At 41.5% G+C, this 26,456-nt stretch overlaps 1 protein-coding gene across 1 annotated transcript; it reads right to left on the reverse strand.

The window, feature by feature from the left end:
• Positions 1-247: 247 nt before the first annotated feature.
• On the reverse strand, positions 248-12,338 carry LOC120021568 (paired box protein Pax-8-like). Its single transcript, XM_038965364.1, has 11 exons — positions 12,317-12,338; positions 7,355-7,520; positions 6,907-7,104; positions 6,570-6,646; positions 6,138-6,263; positions 5,643-5,809; positions 4,826-4,946; positions 4,014-4,250; positions 3,641-3,742; positions 2,201-2,287; positions 248-1,258 (listed from the first exon to the last, which is right to left on the reverse strand). The coding sequence occupies exons 1-11, from the start codon at positions 12,336-12,338 to the stop codon at positions 1,188-1,190; spliced, it is 1,374 nt and encodes a 457-aa protein (XP_038821292.1). The 3' UTR covers positions 248-1,187.
• Between the last annotated feature and the right edge of the window lie 14,118 nt (positions 12,339-26,456).

Consider the following 26,456-nt stretch of genomic DNA (forward strand, 5'->3'; position numbering starts at 1 on the left):
CGGGTTTCTTATTTTTTGTCAGTTGATTCTAAGGATATTAATAGGACTTTATTCTAATTTAAATGTTCTCGTGACTCATTAGATGTGCAAACATGTGGGGAAAAGAATGCAATGCAGAATCACTTAGTCATGCTTTATTTAATTAAAATAATTATTTAGAAATTCCATATTTACATCTTCAATAATATTAATAACAGTATAAGAAAAAAAACAGTTTAGTCACAGTTCTCATACTAAACATCAGCATGACAACAAACTCGAATTATCATAAAGAAAAAAAAATTAAAGTTGTTTTGTTTATCAGATACTCAGTCATTAATCCCCACAATATTCACCCCCAAATCATCCTTCTGATAAAATTGCATTTCTTTCTCAAGAGCAGTTTGCCATTTACAATATATACATATTGCCAAACAAGAGTAACCCAGACAGTTCAATTCATGGAACACATTTTCTTTGACAAGGACATGAGGACATTTTGCTATGAGAATGATACCACGTGTGACTGTATTCCTCATTCAAACTATTGGCACTATACTACATTTAAGATCTGGAAGGTTTTGTTGGGTGGTGAGCTCAAAGAGGCTGAATTTTGAATTCAACACAGAGAATCCTGAAAAACCGACACTAGAATGCGAAAGGGACGTGTGTATTATTGTATAAAACTATTGTAAACTTGATGCAAATACAGGAGTAGCTTCACAAAAAAAGCTTTTACTGTACTGTGCCACCAAAATATCCTGTGATGTCATGAAGTCAAAGTCACATGTCAGAGTGTTGCAAAATGTGCTACAAATAAAGTCTTTGGTGAAACAGCTTTGGAGCGATGTACACACAATGCAGGATTCAGGCCTTTGCCACTGACAAAGTCATAGACATCAGTTGCCCAAATGTATTACAGTGTTTAGAATGTCATGTGTAAACGTATCAAGTCACCCTGGATGAGGCTGTCATTAAAAACAAATAAATAATGAATTAGTTAGCCATGAGAAGGTATTGTCCATGAGTTCAGGGTCAAGCATAGCTGGTCCAGTGTTGCCACTAAAAGTCTTCAATGTCCCTCCGATGTCTTTACTCCCCTGTCCATTATTGGGAGACAGTCCAATTCTCCTCATAGCTTCCTATCCCTTGCTGCATTTGCCTGTTGGTCCCCATTATCAGTCCTCTTGAGGGTTGGTCCATGGGAGCTAGAGATGGTCGTAGGCTGCAGTGGATGGTGGAGCGGTGCGGGAGGCCGAGCTATAGTAATAGGGCGAACCTGCAGGGGGCGACAGAGATAAAGGAGTTTACCATTGTGGTTTGATTTTTAGCTTGGCTTTGATGGTGTTAGGAGGGACAATGCAACGCAGAGCAGGCTTTCTTAATCCCATCAACCACATGACAATAGCAGATGGTTCAGATGGAAATCTGCCTTGCTTGGATAGTTTGTCCCATGAATAAAGCTGCCTGTTTTGCACCTTCTCTCTGTTAAAGTATGGGTCTACTTGATGGAAGAAATATCACCGAATATTTTGCATTATGCATAGAATTAAGCATTCAGAACACACAAGCATTAATACTGCCTATGTTCCCCGGTGTCGTTAATAATTGGTGAAATCAGCTGGTTCAAGGTGACACACAGACTTGTGACCAGAAAGTCACAACAGAACACAAGTTCTCATAGGCTGGTAAGCTCAGAGAGAGTTACCGTACACACCAAGAGACGGCAGTGGTATAGCACAGACCCCCTGGTAACTGGGTAACTAGTTTCCATGGGGACTAGGGGAGATCCTGATACATGTGACCTGACTGAAACCAAAAGTTTGACTGTACTTTATTTCCTGGTTGGGGTGAGGATTTGTATTTGAGGTTTTCCCATTGATACTCTAGGTTCAAATTCATTGTATCTTAGGTTCAAAGCTATTGAATAAGGTTCAAAGTATAAACTTGACCTGACAGGAATGGTTTGTATTGAAAAAAAACATTTAATTGGAAGCTGGGACTTTTATCTATAACAATTCAGTCTAATCAGCGAAGTGTATTCTGAACACTTTGTCACGTTCACTTCAATCACAACACATCAGCTTTATAAACAGTGTGGTCCTGTGTGGAATCTTTCATCCTTCCAGTACTCACACAACACAGACTACAGTACATGCTTCTAATACTTATGAAGGGTGAACACCCATTGAACACCACTGTGCCTGACTGACTGACTCACCGAGAATGCTGGAGTTGGTGAATCTCCAAGCTTCGCTGTAGGAGGTGTAGGGGGAGTGAGTGTAGGTCTGACCAGAGTAGTCTGCACCTGCAAGGACATGGAACAAAACAGCACATACATCAGATGTACACTAAGAGACATACAGTAACAAACATCATTCAGTAAGAAATTCACAGATGTACGTGTATAGAAAAAAATACATTACAGTCTAGACAATATCAGGCATAACATTTCTTATAAAGACACAGCATTCCTCAAAGTGTTTTTTTGTTGCTTTCAGTTGAGGGTGTTTGTCCTCTTGCCAGCATCTGCTAAGACTTAGCTCATAATTCACCAATGGTTAGGGCATCTTGTAAACCATTAATCTATGGGCCAGGTGGATGGCTGGGGGTAAAATCCCTAAACTCATTGGTGCGTGTGGCTAGTCTCTGCTTCCTCTCTTTAGCGTTTACCCCTCCCCTCTCCGTCCGTCCAAAATGCCCTCCTCTCCTCTCTATCCCTCACTTCCTGCTTCAGCCTTTCAGCCTTTCTCTGTCTCCTCTATTTTTTCTTCTTCTGTTTTTTTACATTCCAATATCTAATTGGTAATTATGTTGGCTGGATTGAATACCCCGGCTCCCCCCAGACCCCCCCCCCCCCCCCCTTTCTGTGAGTAATTGTGTATGAACGCTTCCTCACAGCAAGCCCACCAGAAAAATAATAAATCAGACCCTCTCATTTCGCGCTTCGAAGGGCAGACTTCAAATAAAAAAGGCACACACACACACACACACACACACACACACACACACACACACACACACACACACACACACACACACACACACACACACACACACACACACACACACCACAAAGACCCTCCTCCTCTGCTCTCTCTCACCCAGGCCCACCCTGCCACCCTGTGGCCCCCCACCCTCTCCCCCCCTCTGGTGGGGCCCCTGGTTCCCATGGTGATGTGTGGTCAGAGGGGCGGCGTGGGGGTGCGAGCAGCAGGGCGGAACCCCCAGCCTGTTCTCTTGTACCCCCTGGGCCCTGGCTGCACCGCCATGCAGTTCACCAGCCGAGCAGGCTACTCATTAACCAGCATGCCTTCCTGTTAATCTCCAATCCTCCCTCCCAGCATTTCGCTCTCCCTCTCTCACGCCCATCCTTGCTTTTTTAGCGTTGGTTTTGGTCACTGCCTTGCCCTAAAAAAATGTTTTGTTTTTTGTCTAAATCCTTCTCAGTGATGCTTTGTCCTAATAGCGTATGCAGTTTCAGCGTTCCCCAAGGGAAAACCCAGATAGGATCAGGTTTGGCTAAAAATAAAACTATGAACTTCATTTATATAAGCTGAACTGAAAGTAGAGACATCATTCATCTCTTTCTCGGAAATCCCATTTTAGGATGCCATAGCCTGTCTAATAGCCTGTGTGTGTCAAGGGACGGGAGTCTTACCTGCTACCATGCCAGTGATGGCCGAGGATGAGTAGCCTGTCTGGCCACTGGAGGGGATGTGAGGAGGGTAGCCAGGGAGAGTGGAGCTCACCATATCCCGCCCTGAAACAGAGGAGGACAGACCACACACTGTCAGCCTGAGGATGTACACGTACTGTAGCAGTGCAGCAGGTGGATATACACATGAAAAACAAATCAATTCTGTCACTGTCAGTGGTGCTCACCATCATCTACAGCAATTGACGTTCCAGTACAGTACTGTACATGGGGTTTGGTGTGTTGTGGCAGGTGACATGATAAGCGAGTGTAGGCTAAACTGTCTGTATGGACCCCCTACAGGGCGTGGCAATGGGTGAGACGAATGCTTCATTACCTGCTATGAGAGACTGGCTGCTGAAATGGCCGTACACTGGTGCATGATGGGAGAATGAGTTGAACGCATGAGGGAAATGGTTGGAGCTGCTGCAGCTGCTACTGACAGTGACAGGGGCCTGCAATGACTGCAGCTCTAGGAAAGCAGAGTTGGCCACCACATTTGGGGAGGGGCTTGTGCTGGTCACCTCCGGGGACATTTCCTGTTTCAGACAAAGTGGGAGGGGCTGTAGGGGGTCTGAGGTGGCATGGCCAGTGGGTGGATGGGTGAGAAAATGAAATAAAATGGAATTAACTAATATGAATGAATGGATTAACAAATACACAGCAGAATTAGCCAGGAAGCTGAAATTAATGCTTGAAACAAATGACGAGTGAATGGGTACTGCATTAGACATACAGCACATATTGTGCGTCTGTTTTAAATTAAACTTGAAAGGGTGCTTTGGGCAGCTCGTGATAATAGGCCAAATTAATTGTACAACGCATCAGCAGGCACGGCAAGCTAAAATGTGGCTGCACTGCAGAGATAAACATCAACTGCTATGATAGCTCGGGTCGGAAACAAGATCTATTATCAGATTGATGACAACCGCAGTTGATACAGTCCGGAGTATACACGCCTAAACAGACTGCTATTACATTCACAGATTATGAATGCATTATGATATTTAAAATAACTGCCTTTGTGAATTGGGTGTTGAAATATGCTAATGTTTCCATGTGTGTTCAGTTCAGTTTTTCTTCTGCTTCATCTTTGAGTGCTGATCTTTGTGCGGGGTGAGAGGGCACCGTCCATCGTTAGAGTCTTACCTGTCACCACAGTGTAGCCCTGGTGCGCTGCCAGATTCCGACCAATAGCAGCACTCGATGTTGAGAGGCTGGTCTTCCCGTCTTCTAGGCTGCCATTGATGAGCGAGAGAGGGTACACAGTCTGTGGAGAATAAAGCGGATTAACCATTTGTACGTGAGCGTGTGTTGTGTGTGAAAAAGAGAGGGGGGAATTCAAATAAATAAGGAAATCTTTGACTATGTACAGACTCAGTGAGCATAGCCTTGCTATCGAGAAAGGCTGCCGAAGGCAGACCTGGCTCTCAAGAGAAGACAGGCAATGTGCACGCTGCCCACAAAATGAGGTGGAAACTGAGCTGCACTTCCTAACCTCCTGTCAAATATATGACCATATTAGAGACACATATTTCCCTCAGATTACACAATTTTTTGATAAACTCCCATATCTACTGGGTGAAATACCACAGTGTACCATCACAGCAGAAAGATTTGTGACCTGTTGCCACAAGAAAAGGGCAACCAGTGAAGAACAAACACCATTGTGAATACAACCTATACTTATGTTTATTTATTTTCCCTTTTGTACTTTAACTATTTGCACATCATTACAACAGTGTATATATACATAATATGACATTTGATATGTGTTTATTCTTTTGGAACTTTTGTAAGTGTAATGTTTACTGTTAATTTGTTATTGTTTATTTCACTTTTGTTTATTATCTATTTCATTTGCTTTGGCAATGTAAACATATGTTTCCCATGCCAAGAAATGTTTTGCAGTGGAGTTAAGCAGACTCCACCTCTCAGTGCCAATGTGACATGTAGGCCACTGTACCTGCTCGGTCTTGCTGGCTGCTGCAGAGCTGAAGTCTGGTGGGTAGTGGTGGCGGTCAAAGCCACAGTCCAGGTGCTGCGGGGGGAAGTGCTCTGGTCTCAGCTGCTTCCTAGGAACGCCCGCGCTGCCCTGAGAGTCCACACTGTGTCTACAGCTCTCCTGGTCACCTGAGAGAGAGAGAGAGAGAGAGAGAGAGAGAGAGAGAGAGAGAGAGAGAGAGAGAGAGAGAGAGAGAGAGAGAGAGAGAGAGAGAAAGAGGGAGAGAGAGGGGGAGAGAGAGAGAGAGAGAGAGAGAGAGAGAGAGAGAGAGAGAGAGAGAGAGAGAGGGGGGGGTTATATTGAGAAGTTATTGAATCTATTTGAGTTTGTACATAAATTATGGTAGAATAAATTGTCAGAGTGAATCTTATTGAATTGCATAAAAATAATTATAAAATGTGAGAGGAGGATAGAACATCAGGATTTGGGATTGCATGAGAATTTGTGGGTACTTACTGTCATCATGGCTCCTCTTGCCCTCTTGGCTGGGCTGTGGTATCCCCAGCAGGCCACTGATGGAGTAGGTGGAGCCCAGGGAGTCGGACTGGGGCGACTCTGGGGGAGTGACAGCTGAACTGGGGACTGACAGACAGAAAGGGAAAACGGACTATTATTACTGCAATATTATCGTTGACCATTAGTGCTTAATCTTACGAGCCATTAAGCATGGAGTTTCTTTAGGCTAAATACTACATGATCAGATCATAATGCTAGGCCTTAGTGAAGGCGTGTGTTGGTGCTTGGAGTGGGGGGAGTGTTAGTGCTTTGTTAATGACAAGGGTGTGTGTGCGTGTGTGCCTGTTTGTGTGGGTGTCTGTCTCTCTCTGTGTGTGTGTGTGTGTGTGTGCATGTGCGTGCGTGCGTGCGTGTGTGTTTGTAGAGACTCACTGAGTGTGTGTCCTGGGCTTAGGCCTTTGCCGTCCAGAGGCAGGTTGAAAGGCAGCTGCACCTTGGTTCGGATTATTCTGGAATAAAGAGCAGAGATTATAAGTAATAATAAATCAACGTTTTATTGTCACATACCAGATAGGTGCAGTGAAATGTGTTTATTAGATAACAGTGTAAAATCTATTGCACCACATACTTTACATCTGCGTTTGTTCTGCTAATTCAAGTTCTATACACTTGTTTAACACGATTTAAGAGATCACAGTTCTTATTTTAAAGGCCCACTTAGTGATATTTATTGGTTTACACATAGCATAATGTAGAGGTTAGTCAGTACCTGTTGATGGAGCTAACACTGGGCACGGTGTCGCTGTCACACACCCCCTCTGCCAGGAGCCTGTCTCTGATCTCCCAGGCAAACATTGTGGGGTTCTGACGCTTGTAATCTGCTATCTTATCAACCACTTTAGGAGTGGCCACCTTGGGCTTGGAGCCCCCAATCACTCCTGGCTTGATGCTGCCAGTCTCGTAGTAGCTGGAAAAGGAGAGAGAGGTTTGTTCAGTCAGAGAGCAATATAGTGAATGTGGGTGGTCATCATTTAGGATTGAACAAAAATAGGTGTTTACATGACCAATGATGTACTGTATAGTGAACCCAGACACTTTTAACAATGGGAGACCGTGGTTCATGGTTTAGGTGTCTTGAGAACACAATAGAGGGCTGCTCACAGTATCACCCTGTTGTGTAAAGGTGTAAAGGTGTAAAGGTGCTATGAGGTGCTCACCGTCCCAGGATCTTGCTGACACAGCCGTGGCTGACACGGAGCTGCCGGGAGATGTCACAGGGACGCACGCCCTGGTGGGCCATGTCTACGATGCGCTGCCGGATCACCTCCGGAAGCGGACGGCCGTTCACAAACATTCCGCCTAGTTGGTTAAGACCCCCATGACCTGGGGGAGGAGGGGGGATGAAACACTTATAAATGTCATGGAACCTGAGCTTACTGCCACCCACGCTACCACCCACACACAGCGCTACCTCACACAGAGGATACACACACAGGGAGGGCAGACTGATATTGGGTCTGGGCAGGTTCTACTTCAAGCTATTTGTTTGGTCTGTGACAGGGCTTACTTGGCACCTAATGTTCTGACCTTGATACGACAGATGAATTGATCAAATAAATCACATATTATTTAGGCATCCACTGGCAATATCATTTTCAGAATGCAATAAAATAAAATGATAAAAGGTGGGTCCTTTGGGTTTCCAAGAGAAGATGTTATTGAACCTGGTGGGACAATTCAGCACACAAAATTGTGTAGGTCATGAACATAACAATGAGCATATATTTCCTGGAATTTGTTTCACTGTATTGTTTTAAATAAAGTTATTTAATTTTCGTTTTTTTTATGTTGAGGAGACAGGCATGTTTGGTGTGTCCAAGTTTACAGGTAATTGATATGAATGTTGGACAAAAAAATGATTCACTAAACTAGAAGTTACAGTAGCATAGGGCTCTACACAATCTATATTGCTGAAGTTCAGCATTACAGAGTGATTGAAATGTAAATGAAATGTTCCCGCGTTAGCGGAGACTGTATTCACGGTAAACGCTGTACAGGCTATGTTGGCTCAATCGGAAATTACCTTTACATTTCTAGAGCGCAATCTGTAACGGTTCAGCGATACAGATTGAATAGAGCCCCTAGCTATCAAACTAACCCGGGTACAGATCTTAAAAGGGCTATATAAAAATGATGACAGAGATGTGAATGATGCACATGGCAGAATATATTTTGTCAATTTATCATGCATAATTCAGTGTTGTTTTAAAAGAGTGGTAAAAGAGGGTAACTGACCAATTAAGTCGGATCTAGCTAGAAATTTCACAGCCTCTGGTCTAGACAGCTCTGTGTAAGTCTTCCACATTCTAGATGTTCTCAATCCTGGTTCTGACCTCTAGATTCCTCTCTCCGGGTTTGGGTTTCCTATGGGACACACAAGGCAGCGAGAGAAGGTAGTCATTTCTCGCAGAGGAAGTAAGTTTATCCTAACTTTGATATGAATGAATGTCACATTAAACGTTATAAAGCGGAGAATTTTACGCGTTTGTCATTTTTTATGTAAGGAGTTTGGGGCCCATAGGCCATGCATAATTTAGGCCCATTCTGGCAAGCGGCATGGAAAAACAGCTCACATGCACAATGATACGATATTGCCATCATTTCGATTTCAAAATGCCCTGAAGTGATACTGTCTAAGCTACAATTCTATAACCTAAATGACAAAGTCAATTATTTATCATCATGTTATATTTTGGAGTTTATTTTTCCACGATTTGGTCAATTATTCGTAAAAAAAAAAGAATATCTGCGAGGATAATGGGCTTCTATAGGCTATAGCACCAAGTTCAATGTGAAACCACCTCTCTGACAGGCATGTTTATCACATTTACAATTACGCAAAATAAATGGCAATAATTCGTTTTTTACATTAGAAAAATGTAGCCTACATCGTGAGCATGTTGATCATTTACAATAGCTATATTAAGTCAAATAGCATTTGTGTGGTGTAAATCAGGTTATTGATAGCCTATTTGCGTGCAAGCATACTCACTACATTTCTTCTCGTCTAGACACATCGATGGGCTGTCGGTAGTCAGTTGGTATAATGCGGTTATTATTAAAAAAATATTACATTGAGAGTGATGTAGTCTATGGCAGAACGTGTCCATCGTCTGTATTTGAACTATAGGGATGAATGAAATAGTGATTCCTATGAACATTTTCCCTATAGGCCTATACAATTATTATGGTTCACCAATATGCTCGAGATAATGCGCATGCATATTCATTTGTAGAATAAAATGTATTCCCTTGTGTCGATGCTAAAATGAATAGCCTACCATAGGCTTAGACTACACCAGGTAATACATGTTCTAGTTATAGTTGACCATTTTAATTTACAAAATCAAAAATCGACTTCTCCTTTATGAGGACTTGGAAATGAAGCTGGGGAAAGGGTTTGCCATGTCATTTTGAAAGTTGTCAGCAGCTTCTCTGTCTTTCTATAGACTGCATCAGTGACTTTGTAAGAATCCCATTGCTTTTAATTTAACCCATTCAGCAGCTTGCTTCCTCGCCTTGCTCTTTTCTCAGCCCTTTCCCAGCTTTTATTTCCACATCAAACGGAGGCCGGACGAGGCTGGGTGGGGAGCAGGAGCACCATTAACCGTGCTAGCGGAGTGTGTAAAAATCTCCCCGCCAAGCTTCACCAACCTGCAGGATATTAAAGCTGAGCAACCCCAAGGGAATAAACACACACGCATATACACACGCGCGTGCACTCTCTCTCTCTCTCTCTCTCTCTTCTGTCACACAAACACATACATACACACACACACACACACACACACACACACACACACACACACACACACACACACACACACACACACACACACACACACACACACACACACACACACACACAAACAAAAATCCCTCATAAAGACGATTTATCCTAATTGCACAATTAATAGCCTATATTGTCTCCATTTCGCGTAATTTGTAATGATGCCATTCATTCTTTCGGTTGTTTCCCTTAAAATAAATAATCCCCTTGCATGGTTTTCCTCCTCAAAATGGATTCGAATTTATAATCCACTGTGAAATATATAATTTTATTGATTATAGACTTCAAATGATGCGGGAACTAGGCCTACTGTAATAGGCGTAAAGGCCTAGCCTTTTGGATGAGTATGTACACATTTGGATTGAGAACACAATCTACAATGTAGCATAAGGAGCCGTTCAAATGCCAGAGGAAATATCTACCATACCTGAAAAAAATTGTTTTGTTCACCTATTTTGTGTGTGTGTGTAACTTCTAACCTTATATTAAATATAATATAGCCCACACAAACTATTGCAGAACCTCTCACTTTCCATTTTAGTTTCACATGAACTTCAATAATGCAGCATTTCTGTTACACTGCACTTTAGTCCCTATATGATAGCCTACTCTTTATATATTTTGTTTTATTCCACTAACTCGCCATTAGGTTATAGAATGAAAGTGTGGCCACTGACCACGATTAGCACAACCCATTATTTAGTCTAAATTCAAAATAAGCAGTTTTAAAAGAAAATGTTGATCACCCCCCCCCCCCCCCCCCCCAAAAAAAGCAGTTTTGTTGTGGTATGTCCGTCTGCTAACACAAGAAATGAAGATGCTCACAGGCTATAAGGTACAATTATGTATCAGCCACTAGAGATCGATTGCTTATATTTGACAACTTCGGTTGACTATCCTATAGGCTACTCCTAACAATTGTAAACAATATTGTCACGTAATTTGATTAGACCCATAACATTTAAATGTAGGTAATTTAGCAGACGCTCTTTTCCAGAGTGACTTATAGTGAGTGCATACATTTTCGTACTTTTCCCTTACTGAACCCACAACCCTGGCGTTGCAAGCGCAATGCTCTACCAACTGAGCCAAACGGAACCCAACCCCAAAACCTCTGAGGTGCAATGCTGCACTGTAACTTCTGAACGGTTATTGTAACCCCTGACAGCGGATGCTATGAGAACATGAAAGAAGATGGCGCGTCTGAGGCGACAAGAGGCTGTCATAATTTATGCCGCGGGGTAGACCGGGTGAAACGTAAACAAGCCATACCATTCAGCTCCCCACCGTTCCATCATTGGCACAATTGAAGTGACAATGACCACGGATTGGCCCAAATCTATATCTGTCAGCTAAACTAACGTCCAATTAACTTGACAAACCCTCCACGAGAGAAGGAAAATCAGTTATTTTTGTTTAGTAAATACACGCTGGATTTATAACACCAGGGTCAACTTTCAGAATTGTTGGCCTGATCATTGATTGTTCGATTTTTTTAATGTTACATTCATTAATTGACATTTTGTCATACCTTTTACAAAGATCACCCTGAAATTAAGGAAAATAAATGTAATAACAGTGTATAAAGACAGGTGCACATGTTATTCAATTATTGATCATTCGGTTTTTATTGACTAAGATTCTTGGCCTTCCTAGCTGATCTCTGCTCTGATAAGAGAAACATTGCTGTATAAACTTTATAAACTGTATAACCAGCCATGGACTACTCAACTTTGCTAATGTATTCAGAATTCGTGGGTATACAGATATTACAACAAAACATAGCTTGTTTCTGTTAATAACGTCCTTATTCAGTATGAATAATGTCAATGTATTAGAGAATGAAACAACAAACACTATTCAAGTGTTTCATAAGCACCCGTAGGCCAAAATGTCGTTGTTGCTGAAATACAGTTTATTATCAGCATAATCACTCAATTACTTTAAAAGCTTTTCGTTTTCATGCCATTAGAAATCCCGGTGAATAATGTTAGGTATTTTTAACGAAACTTGGATAGAAAATAATTACAGGGATTATGAATTTATTCCGTTGTCAACGCCTGAGCATAAACTATTAAAGGCTGATTTCTGTCAAGGTCTCTGAAATATTTTGTCATGCCTGTAACTGCATTTTTTTGGTTGCTTTGGCAATTAAATATTTCATATTGATGAATGATTTCAGCTTTTTCTAAGGAACATTTTAACAAAGTATCTGTTTATTTAGGCTATATTTGAGTAATAGCTACTAAATGCATGTGATTGTCTTCTCTTTAGCCGCCAAAATACTATAGCAATACGAGGGAAGGGAGTCTCAGATCTTGTGTTTTACCTCGTCCGGTGGTGTTGGACATATCTCTGAGGTCTTTGTCGTTGGGTGTCCTTGACAAATGCAAGAGGGTCCACGCTCTCTCTCTCTCTCTCCCCCAGTTAATTAGATGTTTTTAGTCCATGTGGGGCCTCGCTTGGCATGAATGTGTTCCTGAGTGCACTCTTTGCTGCAAGAGGACATTGTAATAGTTAATATGGGGTTCTTATGAATACTGTTAAGTAATGTTATGCCGTAGTGTGGCATAGTATTAAAATATATTAGCGCCCGCGTTGCAGTTTCAATTTGAGTCTTAAGTCCCCGTCGCCGCTCTTATTTAAAGAAATATATAGGCCTATATAATAAGCCAAAACAAAAAAGCACGTTTCACTGCTTATCGTAGGCTAGGCTTTGGATCTTTGTTGGGACTACCAATTAGGAATAATAGGATCTCGATAGGGACTACTCTCTCACACTACTTAGTGAATGTAACGGGACTCGATACTCTAACTAAACGATCAGCCAATACATTACTCATTGTTAAGCTTTTACACATTTCCAACCATTTGTTAAATATGTTAACAACCATTCACATTTGCTAACACAGTGATGTACCCATGACTAGCCGTTTGCACATTGCGTTCACGATCAAAAGCACCTCATTGGTGCAAATAATTACCTTCGCCTTGCAGAAAAAAGGTCCGGGCAGATATCCTTATTATTATCCAATGCTAGACCACACTGGAGAAAATGAAACCTCGGCCGGGGAGATCCAAGTCAATCTTTGATAAAGCGTCTGGTATGATACTCTCTCAACAGGCAGAGGTGGTGTAGCTGTTCACGACCTGCTACTAATACTGTGCAAGGTTTTATCCAACAGACGCTCTCCGAGGCGCGCAGTGGAGATGGTGCGCCGCGGCCATTGGATGATGGAGTCGAGGGGAGTGCAGTAGAACTAAGGGTGAGGTGTGGCTATTTGAAAAGAGGGTGTCACCTTTCCCAAAACCACATGGATGACTGATTTTGTGTTTTGAGTGGCATTCCACCCAATACAACACACTGTCTTAGCGAAACAGTAACGTTTACGGAAACACTTGTCAAGGAGCCGGTTTGTTTTCATTCACCCCCAGCGACAGCTTCGCTTTGATTAGATTGTGTACAAGATGTGACACGATTTCCGGGGGTCTGTGAATTCCGGTTAATTTGGAGTACACTGTTTTCACACACAATTTGGAACTTGATTTGTTGTGATCTGTCACAATTTATGCTATCACATGACAGGTATATGTCCCCTTATTTGAGTGATAAAATGAGTAATATAGGACTATACCATGTCAGGGACATGGGTGAAGCCTATATGTTGTAGATGTTATGCTTAAATCATAAAGTTTTGTTTTGTGTTGTACCCTGCATAAGCACATCAGATATAGAGTATTATCTACTTACAGTCATACTTGACTGATATAGGACAGCTTATTATTTCGTGTCAGAGGACTTCAATTAAAAAATAATGGATCAAATTAAAGGTTGAATAGGCGATTGCTAGTATTTGCTACTTTTTACACAACTTTCAATGTATTAAATATGGATGAAATAGGCCATGTTTGCCCACAATATTGATTACATGTATTACTTTTTGCACATTAATAGCCTAAATGTTTATTAGAAACTTCTTTCAGATTGCTCTTCTTTATTGTTGGAATGAATTTATATTTGCATATTATTATTAATATTATTATTATTATTATTACCACCACCACATTATGGCTGTTTTTATTCTGTTACTAAACAAAGATGCAGAGGTAAATCTTATATACATCATTTTCAACATCATCACCAAATTCAGTCAAAAAACAACTACTCGGTCCTATATGTTGATATGGGATTACATTATTGTATTACCTTTCACACACCCGCCCTTAGATTGCTTTCTGTGGTTGTTTGTGTAGTTGTAGGTCAGACAGTGTTACGTGGATTGTGTTCTATCCCTCTAAGCTTTTTTACTATCCTCTTCGCCTCTCCGTCAAGTAGCGCTGTAAATGCCAATACTAGATTACTAACTAATGGTAGACTGTCTCTTACTTACATAATAAGTCTACAGCGAGTTATTTAAGGTCAAACCAGTTAAAGACAGAGACAATAGACAGTAGACACTGCCTATCCAATTTAGTGGACATCACGTCTGAACATCACTTCCAAACATCACATCCCACGCATTTTCAGCTGCTGGTTATCATAGTGCCAAGGCGTTCTGATTGTGCGTATTGAATGCCTTAGCTTATTTTACACATTCACCACTTAATCAAGTGAATGGGCTCCGTGAAATATGCGCGTGGTTCTTCGCAACAGGGTGTTGGTGTCCCTCTGCGTTCCAACAGTGTTTAGTTGTTCTCACGAGCTTGGAAAACAAACATAACACCTATAATGACTCTCGTTTATGACCCCGTGTTGCCTAACATGGCCACAGTGTCGTCTGCCCAGCAGAAATGATGGTCTATGTAACCATATGGCTCGTGGCACCAATTTACAGTTGTTTTGCAGTTTTGCCAGTTGAAGACATAGCAAAATTGATTATGCAAAAGTGCAACCTTTTGCCATGGAAATTGGTGATTGGAAACAGAACATATAGTCGGGGCAATTTAAGTGTAGGTCCTTAAAAACAATCTAGAAACGTTGTACAGACTGTTAGTTGCGAGATTACGAAATATATGTGAAGTAGATAGAAGGGGACCCTTGTGCGCCCCAAACAATTTAACGTCATTGGTCAGTGCATCGCAAATCCTTATCTCGTTAGGCTACAATTGGTGAACTCATTCTCAATCTTCCCCGGCCCGCCGTGCAATGTAAATACCATTACATCAGGTTCGCTCCGGGACAAAGGGGCGAATGTTTTGAAATAAATAAAACTGTCGAGGGACTAAAGCGAATCATAACATTAGATGGAAGCAGAGAATTCCTCTGTGAAGTGCAAAGAGAGAGCGAGAGCGAAGGGCAACTGCCTGGGGAGGGAGGTGAGAGATAGAAAGAAAGATGGAACACAGAGGTTATCGAGAGTTTAACAAGGGATTAAAACTTCTAGATGGCTATCTGCATCAGAAGTGCACATTTTAATAATGTTTAGTTACAGGGGTTTTGTTGTGTGGCTTGCTTTGAGGCAAACTGATTGCATGAATATACACCCAAAGGCTCTCAGATGACTGGGTCATGTGAGTATCCACCAATAATAATAATGATTATAATGAAAAGAGAATATGCAACATGTTAATATAGTAGGCTACCTTTGGTACTGTTATAATAATTATATGACCTCCTCATCATCATCCTTCCTAAACTAATAAACCTAATATTATAATGATGATGAGGATGAAAATGAGAAGATGGAAGAGGAGGAAGAAGAAATAACATAATTAGGCCTACATCAATTGAATCATTACATCAACGATTATGACGGTGGTATTCAGGTTGCGTGTATTGCGTGTCACAAATGTTCAATTATTAGCCTAAAATAATATATTTTATTTCCAGTAATCGCATAACTCTTTTGATAGCCTAATTAAACCGTCTAAATTCAGATATCATGGGTCTCTGCAATATCAAAATCAACGTATTGCATATGGAGAGGGGGATATAGGGGGAGGGGATGTAGGCTATATATATATAGTTTACATATAGGCCTAATGTTTTTGTAAATAGTCTATAATCATCTATAATAATTTCGAAATAAAACCTGAACTAAATGATTCATTCGAATAAAGAGTATAGCCAAGGCAATTCATCTGTCTGGTATTAGATCAACTCACAGACAGTTTCTGAAAGCATTCTCCGCCCAGGCCATATGAACAAGCCCGTTTAATTTGTAACTTGATTGATTATTAATAGGCCTATGCAGCCCCTACTTATTTTCTACTGTGAGATTTTATTAAGACAACCCGCGGATTGTTTTCCGATGCTGCACATGTAGGCATACAGTCAGTCTGTCATGTCCTTCAGTTCAGAACCACTCTCAGACTTGGTTGTCAACATGCAATGGAGAAAAGCATTTCGCCAGAGGATATTCTCAAGATCTTATGCGATTTGACTATAGAATGGACCGACACAATCAACGTAGCGCTCGGGTGGAGCCAGTTAAAGTAAAATGAAAAAGTGAAGAAAAAACCATACCTTGATCAAAGAAAAATAAATATTTACAGCAGCGTTCGGCTTTGAGCACAGCCACCCATATCAAGAACACCTTCTGCAACCATTCTCAAAAACATTGCTTTAAATTTTTTTTTAATAACGTCTCCTCAGTCCAAGGTTGCTGTGTTTTTCCTCAATGAATACGGTCTTTATGGCTGGAGCCTAATTTAAAAATAAATGCTTGTTTTTATATTAATGCCTATACCAACGTTTGCATATTGGACGCAGTAGTTTCATTGAAAGGCTATTGCTTTATCTCGACAGGGGTAGCATCAATGATCCCACAAAATAAAAAGAAGAAGCATTTAAGCATCTAATCTTTAATCGAAATAATGAATTCATATTTTAACAGTAAAATTTCACAACTGACAGAATAATTAACCTTTTCTAAATTTCTGACAGCTTTCATATGTACTACTTTTTCCTGAGGGCAATCGACTATTAATTGAATTACTTTTCTGTACTAAAACAAACAGGGATAGGTTTACAATATATCAATATCACTCACTTAGCCTACATTGGGACTTTTTGGGGACATGGGGCAAAAGGAGATGCATGCCCCAAATGTTTCGGGTGTGTCTTGTTGATGGGTATTTTTACGGATTCAGCTCCCCCGGCCAATTTTGGACCTGCAACAAAGTTCAGACCCAGGGGCGACGGGTGCAAACCACGAGGGCAAAGGGTCAGAAAAGCAGCATCAATTCTTGTCCAAAAGATAGGCTAGTAAATGAAACTGATTAACAAATGATAAGCCTATAGGCTACTATAATATTAGCCGAAATCTTCTGACTTCAATTAGACATATGCTTTTCAACTTAAGTTTATCATAATTGGATTGGAGTTGAGTTGTAGCCTCAAGCAAAAACACTAAGTTCAACTTTGGCGTTTTCATATTCCACACAACAAAAGTAATACTCCACCTTATTAGGCTAACCTTTCTTAGGTCTGACACTTTACACCGGTAAAAAGCATGTAGGTCTACACCTTGCAACTCAGCTGAGCTATTTTTCACTGGGGAATTACTTTGAGACCACTAAAGTGAACACCACGAGGTAGACTACTCCAAATTAGACATTTAAATATAGGCTATGACATGATATGACAACTGATAAGCCTATGAGGCTCAAATATAATATGTTTGAATAGGTCTAAATTATAAAAAATAAAACGAAGGCCACAAAGCAAGCGATTTAGCTTCATTCAGTAACAAAATATGGAGTCCGTTTTGAAGAAAAAGAGACCAAACTGCATCGAGAGAGTGGGATAAAGAATAGGCCTAGCCTCCAGTTAGGGCCTAGGCTATTTTTCCTCATAAGCACCAATTGCAATTTTTCCATCTATGTAACTGAACTTTTTCTGTGGTAAAATTCTTCTCAAATAATTGTACAAAAACTAAACGACCGTTTTGGCTTCTTGTCCGTGTCTCTCCACCTGCAAAGGTGCGTGCGAAGGGAGGGTAAAGTGAATTCACTGTGTCTGATTCGCTGATTACTCGGTGCGCGCACGTTTCCCGTCCCGCTCTCTGCGTGATGCATGGCCTCCTCTTGCTCCACGCTGCTCCGCTTGTCACTCTGCACGCTCTGCAAGATGAATGGGTTCACGTTAAAGCCCACTTAATAGCAACTTTTATAAATCTAGCCTTACGCTTGTCTCTTTGTGGTCAGCGATTCGAGATGAGCCAGATAATTAGATCATACTAGCTAAAGAAATGCATCAATATTGATGATTCCATTACCCCCTTGCAAACTTTTTTGTTTGTTGTAAACATACATTTCTACCAGGATCCATGTTAGAATTCCACCCAGACCACCATTTTTATTTTATATAAGGAATCTTCTCTTTTCCACGGATTTACACTTAAACTACACCCACGTTTGATGTCCCCTGTCCCGTTTTTTCTGATCTTCCAACATTTTCTATTGTTTTTATGCTTTAGATTGAATCTGTGTTAAATGTGTGGACACCATGCAGTAAATGCATTGCACAGTTTAGGCCTACACAAGTGTCCAAAATTGCAAGCTTCACAGTGAATATGTGAGGGGACAATATTATATTTCTCAGCTACAGCGTGAGGAGAGCATTAGCCCCCCTTGAAAACACTACAAGATGTCATTGATGCATCCATTGAGACATTCAGTCTTTCATGCTTAGTTGGGCTATATAAGTTAACAGTATGTTGCCAATTGCCATATGTGATTTCCCCACATTTAGTTGGATACTCAGTCAGTCACTAGACTGATTCTCTCATGATGTATATGTTGCAAATAGAGGTCTTTTCCTGTTCTTTGGTGCTTGCCTTTTCTCTCGTACCTCCTTTAACCATCTGTTTTGGTACCCCATCTTTCTATCCTCATCTTCCTGTGTTTTGTGCACCGTCACCCCCCTCCAGCTTTGTCTGCCTGGTCCAGCCCCCTCCATTGTTCCCCCTCTCTGCCTCCCATTTCCGCTTTGTGTCTGACCCCTGACCCCACACCCTGTTACCCTCTCCCCCTGGCACCCCAAATCTTCTTGTTCCTCTGTTGACTGCTCCGCCTGAGGTTTTGGGGCTAATAACTTTTGCCGGCAAGCTCCTCACAAAATCCCAGCATGACGGCCATTGTATGGGCCACAATGGCACCCAGGCGGTAATAGCCATTAGCAACAGAGGGGCTTGCCCCACATTAAGCCCTACCTGCCCTGCCATCCAGCCTATTCGGGCTCTACCTTTCTCTCCTCACTCTCTTTTTCCCCTCGTCTATCTTTATCTCTGCCTATCTCTCTCTCTGTCTCTCTCTGTCGCTCTCTCTGTCTCTGTCTCTCTGTCGCTCTCTCTGTCTCTCTCTCTCTCTCTCTCTCTCTCTCTCTCTCTCTCCCTCTCTCTCTCTCTCACTCTCTCATTCTTTTTCTCTTGTCTGTTGTGACAGGCATCAGTTACTTCACCCCACTTGTAGGCTTGAGGCAGAGATCTCAAACACTGAATGGTGGCTGCCTGGTTTGTGGTATAGTCAATGCTTGACTTGGGCAGGAGCTCACCGGAGCTGAGTCACCGGAGCTGGGTACCGGCACCTCTTATTTTCTACTACATGAGTTCCTGTTCCTCTTCTAGAATATTAGCTCAAAAGCATTGTGAAACTCCTGCACCTAAATGTAAACAGTACCGGCACCCAAAATAAGTACCGACACCTATTTCAGTCCAAGACAAGCACAAGGTATAGTAGTCAAATCCCAGTCTTTTTGCTCATAGTAGCTTATTGTGGTCTTTGTTTGATTAATGTAGGTTTTTATTTAGAAAATATGTGGACCTTTCCCTCAGAGATTTTACAATTCATTTCAATGCCCAACCTACAAAATGTATACCTCGTTAACCAAATGTATTTGTCTGGGCAATGATTTTCTTCAGCTAATAAAAACATTTAACTACAGCATCCACTTTTAAAAAGAGGACATATGGATGAAAGAGAATAATTCAGCCAATGAAATCAGAGATACTCTTTACACAAAAAGAACAGCGAACATGTGAATGATTAACTTACGTTTACAGTAATATGTAGACCAACAGACAGACAATGAGCAGACAGACAGTATAAGAATAAGTATCTGCAAAGGGAGAGTTGGATGGTCAGAGTGATTGGTAGTACCCCTCTTCATGCCTGTCAGTCAGAGTAGTGGTTTCCATGGAGACTGGCATCACAGGGTGCAAGGCAGTTGCCTGTATGTTTGGAGTTGTGGAGTTGAGTGGACCCAGGGGAAACCATGTTCAGGTGGTCCACTTACTGCAAACATTCTACACCACTGGAGAGATAGCCTATTTGACAAATGGATGGTCAAAGAAATCCATTTTTAGTCTAACTCAACCTAATTGGATTATAATTCATAGATTATGTTTAAAGTTATCTGAATAAATTCTTAGTCAACTCAGTATTCAGTCAATCAATGGGGTGCCAGGGAGCCTGCACACCAAGGGAACAGCCTTGTGAGTCTGACATGCTATTCCCAAAGAAGATACATTTAACCCACCCACTCAATTTGATGTGTAGAGAAAGGTCTTAGGTGAAGTTGGCCATAATAGAGGGAGGAGGGTGCAGCTGTGTTGATGAAGCCATAATGTGTGAGCAGGGGATTTTGACACATGGACTGAGCCGGTGGACAGAGGGTCAGGTAATTGCTGCCACAGGGTCCTCCTGGGTTCACAAAGACCCCCAATCCTTTTCAGACAGCCAGAGCAGGGTGTCCTCTTGTGCCTCAGTTCCAGCACCATCTTTCGCCCCACTCTGGGAAATGCAATAGGCCAAAACACAGCTCCTCCTTGCTTTGATGGGTAACTTATTTGTTTATTTTTTTCGTATGTAGACCTTGCAGTCAGCTGACACAGAGGATTCCAGGAATAATGTGGGGCCAGCCTATTACAAATAACAAGGGCTCATGAGTATTTCATAATGTGACGAGGAAAACCCCCAGTTATAAGGTAACACTCATTGATTTGAATGCAAAGCCCACTACGTTTCTGGCAGTTGGTGTGTGTTTGTTGACAGTCATGAAGTCCTCTCTTCTCTTCTCAATCCAGCGATTTTATCACCATAGCCTACGCCGTAAAACAGGAATGTGCTTGATATGCAAATGAGCCGGCATGCATTGAGTCCCATTATAACAGAGGGAGAGTGCCTCCCATGAACACCATACACACCTCTCCCCCTGCAAGTTTACTGCTGAGATGTCCTGTGGACACGTCGTCTGACCATTACTGATGGCCCATAGTAATAGCAATGTAATTAGGCCTTTATTGTCATGTAATTCTCCGTCAAGCACATTGTCAATATATTGGTTGATGAGGTTGAAAGTGAGATTGGAGCCACTGACCCAGGTCAAGCTTGGTAATTATAGCAACTGTGCAAAGTACTCTCTTCCTCTCTCAAGGATGCTTGGTAAATGTGTGATAGATGTTGGTTGGAGATTGTAGTATTTGTTTTTGTCCCAGTGTGGATATACCCTGTCGTTTTATTACGTTATGCCTTCTGGTATCTATTTGAGTGTTTCATTTGTCAGCATGAGTAAAACTGAGGGTTTAGGAGGGGTGAAGACAGAATGCAAAAGGGATTAAGCTGGGGAAGTGAGGGAAGGAGAGAGGCAGGGAAAGAAAGAGAGAGCACTATCTCCTCCTCCCTAGTGTGTCACCGGCAGCGTGTCACTGGCAGCGTGTAACTGGCAGCGTGTCACTGGCAGATTTGCTGGTGCGGAAGCAGATCTTTTCCCTCAGTGACTCTATTAATTTACCTCATTTATCTTAACCCCCCCCCATAAATACTGGAGACCTCAGTCAGATTGAGAGTATGCGTGTGTGTGTGTGTGTGTGTGTGTGTGTGTGTGTGTGTGTGTGTGAAAGAATAAAAACACAGCAGCTCCCCTTTCCATTCCCAGAGGACAAATCCGTAGCGGAAAAACTCATTTTCCTGCAAATAGTTTGTCAGCCAAGCTAGGAGGAGTGATAAATTATCACAGACGTTAGGTGAGGGAGGGTGAGAGGGAGAAGAGAAACCCTCCCTTTCTCCTCCTCTCTCCCTCATTTCCCTTCCCTCTCTCCCTTCCATTCTACTTCTCACTCTATTTCCTTCCCACATACTCCCTCTCTTTTCCTCATTTCTATTTACCTCCATTGCTTCGTTCCCTCTTTTTCTCTCCCTCTCTGATATAAAAAAAAACAAGCACATTAACACAACACACAAACAAACACACATCAGCACTCGTACACACACACACGCACGCACACACACACACACACACACACACACACACACACACACACACACACACACACACACACACACACACACACACACACACACACACACACACACACACACACACACACACACACACACACACACACACACACACACACACACACACACACACACACACACACAGCCTGGTACAGTGGAAATTGGGAAAATTTTGCTGCCCCTACAACTGAAGTGTGACTCCCCATCCCAAACGATAAATTGATGGGCAGCAAAATGGATTTGTTTTCAACTAGTAACACATCAAATAAATAATAATTCTGCACGGGGAGTGTGGCGGAATGATGAATGGGGTGGACAGCTGGATCACAACGGAGAAATGGAGTGAGAGAGAGAGGAAGAGAGAGCGAGAGAGAGAGAAAGAGACCGGGAGGAAGGAGGCCTGAGAGAGGGAGAGAGAGAACAACTAGAAAATCAACAAGCAAACAAACATTGCATCGTTCAGTGAAATAGTTTGTATGCTGTTTTCATAGACAAAACTAACTGAAATAGACACTCCAGATAGCGGATTATATGTGTGACTGAGAAAATGAGATGAATTGAAAGGAACGGTCCAGCAGATGTCCTTATAGAGGAAAGTGTTGGCACCATTCTTTGAAATGATGGAATTCACTGCTTCATTTAGCTTCATGAATACAGTTTAGTTAGTTAACCATAGTGATTTATGATATATTCCAGAGTCGTTTGAGCAATAATTTAGCAACCAGCTGAGCTATAAAAAGTATTTTGAATATTCAGTTCTTTGAAACTAGAAGAAATGTAATCGTTACTTTTTAAGTTGAGTAAATGTGAAAGGCTGAATTGTCTATTTCACTTGTGACTACCTTGTCAACTACGTAGGTGATAAAATGGACATTTCACTTATGTAGAAAAATGATTTATATTTAGTTTGGTTGAAATTGCAGAGTTCTCTGCAGACATCAGCTGGTAACCATCATGTTTGCATAGCTGAACATTCTCACACTATGGCAACTAATATAACATTATTATGTCATAGTGTGGGACTCAAAGTGTATTCAGAACTGTAATACTGCATCAAATGGGTTTTCTTTTGAACAGAACAGAAAACTGGTGTCCTATATTTTCCTTCATGAAATATTTGAAAGACTTAAGTTTTTTAATGAATTATAGTGAGGATCTCTTTCAGTACCCAGGAATTTAGGCCTTTTAGCATTTTTAAATGCCATTGAAAAAGTGACGAGGAGTCCAAATCAAATCAAATAGAAAAGCACATTCAGCAGTTGGAAGTGAAATAGGCCACTCTCAGCGATGCTTTCACTGTGGCAGCTGTCTGGCTGTTTATTTACACATAAATCTACACACAACAGAGCTGAAATATATTTTATAGGCCCCCAACTTGTTAGGATGATTACAATATCATCAAGCTGTTGTTGATGTAGATTACAGTATTTCAGAATTGTGTATATCAAGGACATTTGCACATGACTAAATATTTCCACTTTTCCCTTTGCTTGGGTCAGTGTAATTTATTTTTTTAAATGCAAAGCTACATTTCAGTAACTACATATAACTATAACGCAAATGTCAAACAATAAAAAGTATTTTCAGCAAAACAGGTGATGGTTTTCAGTTCAGGCTTTTCACCATTGCATATTGATGAATTTCCTACAGAGATGACGTAAATGCCATATGCAGGTACCACTCTCCATCTGTACGTCTCCCGCTCAGCCCTCATAATGCTCAGTTGGTGATCTCACATAGGTAATAACCATAACAACTAAGGACATACAATTACCATAAGTACTATCATCACCATCACCATGATCATAATCATCACCATCATCATACAATTATAATCACAGTCCCAGCCAAACCGTGCACCATTCTGACACTTTATTCACACTGTAGTGAAGCAGTATTGGGAAAACACATTTATTGGAGACATCATTATGCATGGCAAATTATTAATAACCGCTATTATACCTTTCATTTGGTTGACTTTCTCTCCATTTTCTCTTTATAATTTATGCTCCTCAATGTCTACACACAATGTGATTTTTTTGTACCACTTTTTTTATCAATATCTCTTTTTATTGTTTTTCTCTCCCCCACACACACTCTTTCTTGCTCTCTCCTTCTCACTCGCTCTCCCTCCATAGTGATTGATGGAGTTAGGCGACAGAGCACAGAGCAACGTGTGGCCACCAGTCCGAGACAGCCTGTTTCTCAGCGTTCACTGAAAGAGAGAGGGGGAGAGAGAGAGAGAGAGGAAAGGAGGGAAGGAGCGAGAGAGAGAGAGCGGGGGAGAGACATTGAGGAGAGAAATAGAGAGAGAGAGAGAGAGAGAGAAAGGGGGAAGAGAGAGAAAGGGAGGGACTGAAGAACGAAGGGAGGGAAGGAAGGAGGAGGAAGGGAGAGAGGAAGGGCGGAAGGGAGAGAGTGAGAGAGGGAGGGAGTGGGAGTGTGGAGTGTAAAAGGGAGAGGGGAGCTCAGCTGAAAGCCGCAGACTTAATTCTATGCATCATTAAGCAGTCTCACTCAATGCAACATCCCCTATACATCATCCACGCTCAGTAAACACAACGATGACATTACATTAGCAACTGCAAATGAATTTTCTTTTTACAGGGAAATTGAGAATACTCTCTTTCTCCCTCTCTCCCGCTCTCACACACACAGACGCTTGCAAAACTCAAACACAAGCCATTAAAAACAGGAAGATATTTAAACAAAACAAAAACAATATTTCCCCCTGCCTCTCCCTCCCTCTCTCTCTCTATCTCTGTCTCTCTCATTCTCTCACAGAGAATCACAGATTCAAATGTACCATATTTGGAAATGTCTAACTATCATAATATCATATGGATATTACAGTACTTATCATTTCTCATCAAGGAAATATCAATGCCGTAAAAAAAGTTAGATTTTGGGGGGGGGGGGGGGGGGTTCTAGAGCAGAATGTTCTTGTTACAAATAATACATAGTGTTTTTGGGGACAATATCAGTTAGGCCTATCTAAAGAAACATATTATGCAGATTCATTCTCATAATATGCTTTTTTATATGTTTGTTTATTTTCTCTATTTTCTACAACAGTCTTTACTTTTGCATACCTTTTCATTTTCCAATTATTTTGTTCTACAGAGATATTTTCAGTCATTGTGAGAAATCTCATTGTGAGAAATCTGTGCATCCTAAATAGAACACACTCACAGTCACTACTCAGGCCTAAGACAATGTGAGTGGCATAAATGATCAGGCTAATCAAATTAATAATTATGTTTTTATTGCACATTATGTATTTTCCTCCTAAAGTACCCAGCCTTTGAAGTCTAGGAAATCCATTAAGGCCATGCAATAGATCATCTCATCTGACCGGCATGTATCGCCAGGCTCATTTAAGAATATTGAATCTGTTACAGTAAAGTAACCCCCCGGATTGAGTCAAATGTAAAAATCCATTCCTTTCATGCATCTGTGAAGAGCTGTCATTGTGTGCTGTAATGACGGATGACGCCAGCTCTCTCTTTCAGCGAGAGGTGATAAAAAGTTCAATTATGACTGCTGGGGAGACAGGTGGGGATGCACGGACACAGAGACAGGGAATTGGAAAAGATCCGTCAAGAGATAAGGCCAATCAGTCAATGAGGAAAGCATTTCTTCACGTGAGCGGTGGAAAGTGTAATTCTCCCAGTGCCTGTGTGACACAGCCGAGTGCAGTCTGGAGTTAGAGGTCAGCGAAGGGTCAAGAACATGACCTTTGACCTGGCCCATAGCTGATGCAGCAGGCTCCCAGACTGCTCCAAAGAACTTAAGTCCCCACAGTCTGTTTTTGTTATATTGGACACTATTGGTTTCAAGTGAACCTAATCGAAATGTAGTTTGTTTTGTGGAAAAGATGATTACTTGCAGCAACTGATCATTATGTACTTGTAATGGCAGATCCAAATGATAACAAGCGCATTAAAGGCTGGATGAAATAATAGCCCAGAAGTGAATCAAGAATCATGTTCATATAAAAACATTGCTCAAAACCCATGCAGGGCTATAGAACACTATGCTACATTTGTTCCATCCATTCTATTGGTATTTAAGAGACTCCCTTACTAAAGTGTGGAGTGTGGAGAAATGTCATCCCACGACACTCTCTCACTGACAGCAAACAGAACCGTACTGCATATACTGTATCTGTGTCACAAGATTCCTAATGTCATAGTGGAAATATAACCCTGACTGAGTAAACAGGCTAC

The sequence above is a fragment of the Salvelinus namaycush genome, chromosome 26 (assembly GCF_016432855.1).
Source record: "Salvelinus namaycush isolate Seneca chromosome 26, SaNama_1.0, whole genome shotgun sequence".
Lineage (NCBI taxonomy): Eukaryota > Metazoa > Chordata > Actinopteri > Salmoniformes > Salmonidae > Salvelinus > Salvelinus namaycush.

Coding starts and splice junctions, on each gene's coding strand:
- LOC120021568 (XM_038965364.1), bottom strand. CDS start 12,338: ATGTCCAACACCACCGGACGAG. Junction 7,105..7,354: donor GTCAGCAAGATCCTGGGACG/GTGAGCACCTCA, acceptor CTCCTTTTCCAG/CTACTACGAGACTGGCAGCA. Junction 4,251..4,825: donor GGGCTACACTGTGGTGACAG/GTAAGACTCTAA, acceptor ATGCCACCTCAG/ACCCCCTACAGCCCCTCCCA.